General features: G+C 30.7%; 1 protein-coding gene across 1 annotated transcript; it reads right to left on the reverse strand.

The window, feature by feature from the left end:
- Positions 1-1,724: 1,724 nt before the first annotated feature.
- Positions 1,725-5,817, reverse strand: LOC124368529. The gene is made up of 3 exons (XM_046825770.1): positions 5,695-5,817; positions 4,203-4,230; positions 1,725-2,067 (listed from the first exon to the last, which is right to left on the reverse strand). The coding sequence occupies exons 1-3, from the start codon at positions 5,774-5,776 to the stop codon at positions 1,836-1,838; spliced, it is 342 nt and encodes a 113-aa protein (XP_046681726.1). The 5' UTR covers positions 5,777-5,817; the 3' UTR covers positions 1,725-1,835.
- Positions 5,818-6,598: the final 781 nt, after the last annotated feature.

The following is a 6,598-nucleotide window of genomic DNA, read 5'->3' on the forward strand; positions in this document are numbered from 1 at the left end:
TTATTTAAACATTATTTTATGTCATGATATATTTATTAAATTTAATTTTCCTAACCTGACTTACCAAAGTCAGGAACGTAAAACATACATTTCTACCGCTAAATTGTTGCTATCGTTTGGTTCAGGGATCATTTCAAATATTTAGCCTCATTTTTAATGTTTTACTAAAGAGAGTTTTAAACATTCTAATTGCTGTAAAAATATTAAACATGTGTGTGTGTGTGTTTAACTAATAACCAATTTACGTAAAAAATCTCCATCAAAACATATTTACAGAAAAAATACTCCAAATTTATTTAAAAACCATGAGCAAATTAAACATATAAGTTGCATATACATGTAGTTATAATATAGGGTGGTCCAACTATAATGCACAATGTTAATTGTGAGTCACACCTTAACGTCAAGATTTTTGCCCAACTTAATTTGACATTTTGTTGTTTCGGTGTTTTACAAATTCAACCATATTAAGGTACACAATTGAGCAGCGTGTGAAGATTGTTGAAGATTTTTACAAAAATGGGCGTTCAAATCGCCATCTCGACTCGTCGTCGTGCACAACAATTGAACATCTCACGAACATCACTGATGCAAATTTTGAAAACAGATTTGAATTTAAATGCTTACACGGTTCAATTGACTCAAGAGCTGAAGCCTACTGACCATTTCAAGCGTCGTCAATACGTCGAATGTTTCGTTGAACAGACATAAGTGAATGGTGACTTTACAAAGAAATTCATCTTCAGCGACGAGGCACACTTCCATCTCAGTGGATTCGTTAAAAGCAGAATTTCCGCTTTTGGGAAGATGAGAATACACAAGTGATTGTTGAAACACCGATTAATTCACAATGAGTGAATGTTGCAGTTAACACACAGCCAACGAAACAATGGCACATTTGCGCGGAAAATTCAATGACCGTGTTATCTCACGTCGTGGCGATGTTAATTGGCCACCACAATCAAGTGATTTGCACCGTTGTACTTCTTTCTTTGGGAATATTTAAAAGAAAAAATGTACAAGGAATAAACCAAGCACAATTCAAGAGCTAAAGGATAAGATAGTTCGGCACATTAACGACATTGAACCTCCATTATGTCTCAGTCATTGAAAATATCGACCATCGGATAGAGGTACGCTACTGAAGCCGTGTAAAGCATTTGGTAGATATTTTGTTTCACACATAATTTTCATAGATCCTTCTATTATGACAAAAACTTTTAAGAACATTCTCTGAAAACCTTTTGATTGATTTACAATTAACATCGTGCGTTTTTGTTGAACCACCTTTTAGTTTAGAACAAGTTTAGTCTGCAATTACATGAACATTATGTTAACATTGAGCGCTTAATACAGAAGTTTTGTGGTGAAATCGCGTTCTAATGTTGTAGCATATCCTACAACTTAAATGATTTCTTAAATACTTTTTTGTATTCGTTCAGATAGTTGATCAAAGTTACAGTTTAGATACGAATATATAAAGAAAACTAATACGCGATCCATGAAGTCAAGATCGATAGTTATCTGCACGCATTTTCTATCCAATAAGATTTTCTTACTTGAATTCAACATACAAAGTGAAAATATTAGAAATTACATGGAGGAATGAAATTTACAAGCTCTTTTTGTTCTTCACACGTTAAAATTTGACTGCCGCTGCTTAAAACAAATAGGAACTTATTACTATAAGGTTAAGTAAGTATCATTAATAACAAACACATGCATATTTTGCAACATTTATTTAATATCAACTACATAAAATATTAGGCTGATTGCAGTGTATTATTAACCCTGTCTTATGATAGATATTTTGGAGTTGGTCTAACAGGGACACTTTAATCATCCCAGTAATATTCCCACTGATGCACAGTCGGGGAGGGCTTTGTTGGACGCTGCGGTTGAGGGGGTGGTTGGGGTGACAAACATTGACACTCCCTCAAGATCAGGTCACAGTCCAGGTCGCTGTAATCTGCATTGCCATTGGAACCTCCACGAGATCCTCCTCCAGATCCTCGCCCAGTGTTGTCAGTGTTGAACACCACCTTGTCGCGTACATTGCCTGTGTTCCTAAAGAAATAGAAAGAGAACATAAGTAACAGATGAATATATAAAGAAAATCACATGTATGAATGAGCCCTTTTAGAATAAACGTTTTATACAATACAACACTGTCAAGCACTATAATTTTCTTTGTAATAGATTACTTTTTCCAGGCTTAATTTTATTCCAGTATAATATTCCAATATAACGAAAAAAATGTGTTCTTAAGCGTTAAAAAAGTTCTAATTTTACTATTTTCTATGTTTACAGAACTAGGAGTCTGCTCCTTTGCGAACAAATCCCGGACTACTTGTTTCATGACTTGCGGATGTGTATGTTAGTTACATCCTACCAACGCTCAAGGTGATTTTTATTTTTAATGTCATAAGCAATAAATCTTTTACACAATTATTAGACATGAGACTGTTATTTTCCAAGTCGTGATTAAACTACCAGGTTGCTTAAGTAACAGTTGCTGGAATAAATATAAATATAATTGGACGTACACAAACTGACTCAATTGACACAGTGAGTACCAATTACGGTGTAGTACAAAGTACCATACGTGGACCATTGTTAATATTCATTTATGTCAATAATATAGCAAAACTCGAGATTACTGGTAAGGATATTTCTATTCGCAGATGGCACTACAATATTGTTTGAACAGTGATCGAGGGAGGAGACCTACCGTGTTGCTACAATAGAATTAGTGCTAGTAATAGGTGGTTCGATGAAAATATTCTAACCATGAATATTTAAAAAACAAATATATTCCACTTGCATCACACAGCGTGTGAGCCTGAATATTATTCCATTTATAAGGATCTAGATGTCAGAGATCTCTAGTTTGCTGGCGACATTTGATGTTAGGTGTAATCAGCATTGCGAGGATTCAAACGTATTTTGGCGTACTTGTTCTTCTTAGTAACTTTGGTTAGATTAACAAAACGACCGAATGTCATTAACAGTTTTTTGTACAGGTAAACCTGTATATATAAACAGGATAAATCCAGTTTTATACTGTAATACTAATGATCATTCAATTGCTTCGATGCAAAACTTATAAAATGGGATATTAATAGAGTATTGTTATGAAGTGTGAGAGATTAATGTAACACTCTAGAAATAATTTAAATGTTAGTTTGCTTATGTATGGAATAGGTTTATAATTTTTAATTAAATCGGAAACAATTTATGTTGTTATGTTGCTAATTAATTTCTACTAATTTCTACTAATGTTGCTAATTAATTTAAAGAACTACTTAAAGGCATTAAGCCACAACTGCTACGCTTGTCAATGCACGCACCAAAGTACACAGTAAAGTTCATACAAGGTGTCTTGTAGTCGTTTATTACTGAAATAATAATAATAATAATTTGTGTCCTATTGTCCATCTAATAAATATTTTGAACTTTATTTTCAGTTTTAGTGGCAAAATAGTTTAATTTAATAGAAACAGTTTCTAAGCTATCATTGTTTTAACATTTTGAAGTATACTTTGTCAAAAGATGGGCAGTACTAATTGTGTTGAAAATAAAGAAATTATTTTTGGGTACATGAATGTATGTAATTGAAAAGATACTCTGCCAGTAACTGTAGTTGCTTAACTTTAAAACTGTTAAAACTTAATAGACTTTTATTTTTTAATAAGCGAATGTGTTTAATTGAAAAAATATTGATAAAACTTCATAATTTAATTCTTGAAAATTTAAGGATCATATTAAACTTAAAATAAAATAAATAATTAAAATATTTTTCTGTGATATAAAATTGTTACATATCAAAGAAACAATAGGGGTTATTCGCCTCCTATAATCATTCCTTTGATAAGCCTACTTCTAAAAATCTTCCTTATCTGGACCAATATGGACCTTTTACAATGTTCTGAAAGAAAACCTCCAGTATGTACCTGTGAAGATTATTATGTATAGAGAAATACTATGTACACTATTAATGACAGAAAGTATATGTACACTAATATTATTAACCAAACGGGTTGATATACCAATTAGTTTAATATCTGTGCTGTTATTTATATTTTGCTATTATTCATATCCTTTAAGTGTTCTTTAAAAATGCTCAAATGCAATTTGTGAAAATAGTGCAAACAATAATCTAGGAAAAAAACTATGATTGCGTTGATTTTTAATATACTTACATTCCATCTCCTCTTCGACCGCTTCGATCTGGAAAATATCAATTGATGTTAAAAATTATTTAGTTTTAGGTTAGACATTGTACTATAATAAGATTTATTAAACGTAACAAGAAAACCATCTGAACATACAACAATCAAGCTATAAGTTCAAATGTGAATAAAATAAAATTTATCACTCAAATCTAGTATTACGTTTAAATACAATTTTATTTTTAAGAAACATAACATGAAGAATCAAATCGTAGTCGTAAATGAAAATGAAGACTTATAACTTAGGTGTAACTAAATAACTATCTCCACGACCTCATATCTAACTTAAAAATGTGTAAATTTTTTCCTTCACCTATTCTCCACTTTATGAATCCCAAAATACGGTACTTGTAACTGCCATTACAAGTTAGTACTTTTACATCATAAATTACAAAGGAAGTGTTCAAGGAAGTTTAAAACTCCTTGAATATGTAAAAAGTGAACAGATAGCTAAGCAAATATTTCTCTGCATGCGAATAAGTTGATATAGTTAATTAAGGTTTGTTTTATATAGAAAAGAACACATTTACTTGACACTTTCTAGTTTAGAAGTTAGAAGAAAACATAAAAATAATAGAGCAGAAGCTAGCTGTTTGCTGTTCGTTCGACTGCTGTTAGCTTAGACTTACTTCCTATAATTCGTATATATAACTTACAGATGAAGAATTAAGTAACCATTAAATCAAAGTTTGAAAAACTAAAAAAATGAGATTATCTCATTATCTTCTCAGTGATGCTATGAGTAAGTGGGCGTCGTAGACGTATTATTAACTTTTAACATTTTTAAGATCTTTAAAGCTAAAAATTCGAGCTAAAATATTCCACAGTACTACAAGACTGTTGGCGAGTTGTCAGTAGTGAATAAAATTTATGGAACGAATCTTCTTAATAAAATATAGTAAATACAACATGAGTTGTTTCGTTTGTATAAAACGTAGAGGTTCAGATTTTAAACACGGGTGGGGAAAAAGCTTTCACAACATATCCTATAAAATGCAACCAATTTTTTCACCTATACGTTTTATTAGCAATAATTGGCTAGTTGTATGAAAAAAACTCTATTTTCATGAAAAAAGTTATAATAAAACTTTATAAGAAACCACAATAATTTACTGATATTCATGTGCTGCAAATTTAAAATCGAGATTTTTGTCTTATGTAAACATTTTAATACTGATTTATATAAATTCTTAAACAAAATCACAATATGCTGCAGCTACGTTCACCTCTCGGAAAAATTAATGGCTTAACATTTAATTTAAATGAAATCTTCAATGAAACCATTACAACTACTATAAAGTGCTATTCAGAAGTATGTTACATTGTATCGCCTTATAGATGAAAAATAATTTGTATTATAAATATTTGGAAAAATTCAAAAAAATGTTTAGTGGGTTTTCATTCTTATACATATTACTAATGTTTTAACAGAAATAAGAAAATAAATTAAACCTAAACTAACTTGCATCTCTGGAGGAGGGTTTCTGTGCAGTTATGCAGAGAAAAAGCATCGACACAAGCACAAACCCTCTTGGAATCCCCATCTTGTCTGAGCTTAGCTGAAGATTGCACTTCTTTATAAAGGTAGTGATAATAGTTTATTGTTTCGTTCGAAACTCGGATGTACTAATCATGTTTATATTTAAATACAAAAACAGGTAAATTGGATAAGGATTCCATTCGGTAAATTGGGGAATAGAGAATCAGAGCTTGTGTAACAAACCAATTTAGTCAGCGGAAACAATGAACCATTACCGTACCTGATTCAGTTGTCACGTTCGTTCAAAGATCTGTTAAATTATGAGACTGTGCAAACAACAGATAATCATTTCATGGCTTTTAATAATTGACAAGGACTTTCCAAATTGGGATCGTTAAAGACTTCTTAGAATATTATTTTTAGTTAATCATTTCTCCCTCCATGTTGCACATTTTGAATTTGTAAAATTTACAACTTTACAGTGTAAATTAGTATAATTAATATACAATTCATATAATATTAATAAAAATCAATAATGTTCATGTAGTTAAGTGACTAATCTCATAGTAAGCTAATTTGAAGAATATTATAGAACTGCAAATGAGACTATATTTGAAAAAATAACATGTCCTGGCTTCGGAAAAAAGAACAAGTGTATTTATTATAATAATTAGATGTAAGTTTTTTAAATTAATCGTAACTATTTCTTGAAGAAACCTATTGTTTCTTCAATTAGGATATCATCCCTATCAGTCAGGAGCTCACATCTCTAGAAGGGTGTTAATATTCTAACAATATTATTCAAATTAAAGTTTTACATATTGATATTTTGCAATGTTTTATACTTTAGAGCATATATTTGTCATCAATTAAACAAATGAAACAC

Source organism: Homalodisca vitripennis, chromosome X, assembly GCF_021130785.1.
Source record: "Homalodisca vitripennis isolate AUS2020 chromosome X, UT_GWSS_2.1, whole genome shotgun sequence".
Classification (NCBI taxonomy): Eukaryota; Metazoa; Arthropoda; class Insecta; order Hemiptera; family Cicadellidae; genus Homalodisca; species Homalodisca vitripennis.

What these genes read in the sequence shown, in the direction of transcription:
- LOC124368529 (XM_046825770.1), bottom strand. Translation starts at nt 5,776, where the DNA reads ATGGGGATTCCAAGAGGGTTTGTGCTTGTGTCGATGCTTTTTCTCTGC. An exon ending in ACCCTCCTCCAGAGATGCAA is followed by an intron (nt 4,231 to 5,694) that starts GTTAGTTTAGGT and finishes GATATTTTCCAG; the next exon opens with ATCGAAGCGGTCGAAGAGGA. An exon ending in GGTCGAAGAGGAGATGGAAT is followed by an intron (nt 2,068 to 4,202) that starts GTAAGTATATTA and finishes CTATTTCTTTAG; the next exon opens with GAACACAGGCAATGTACGCG.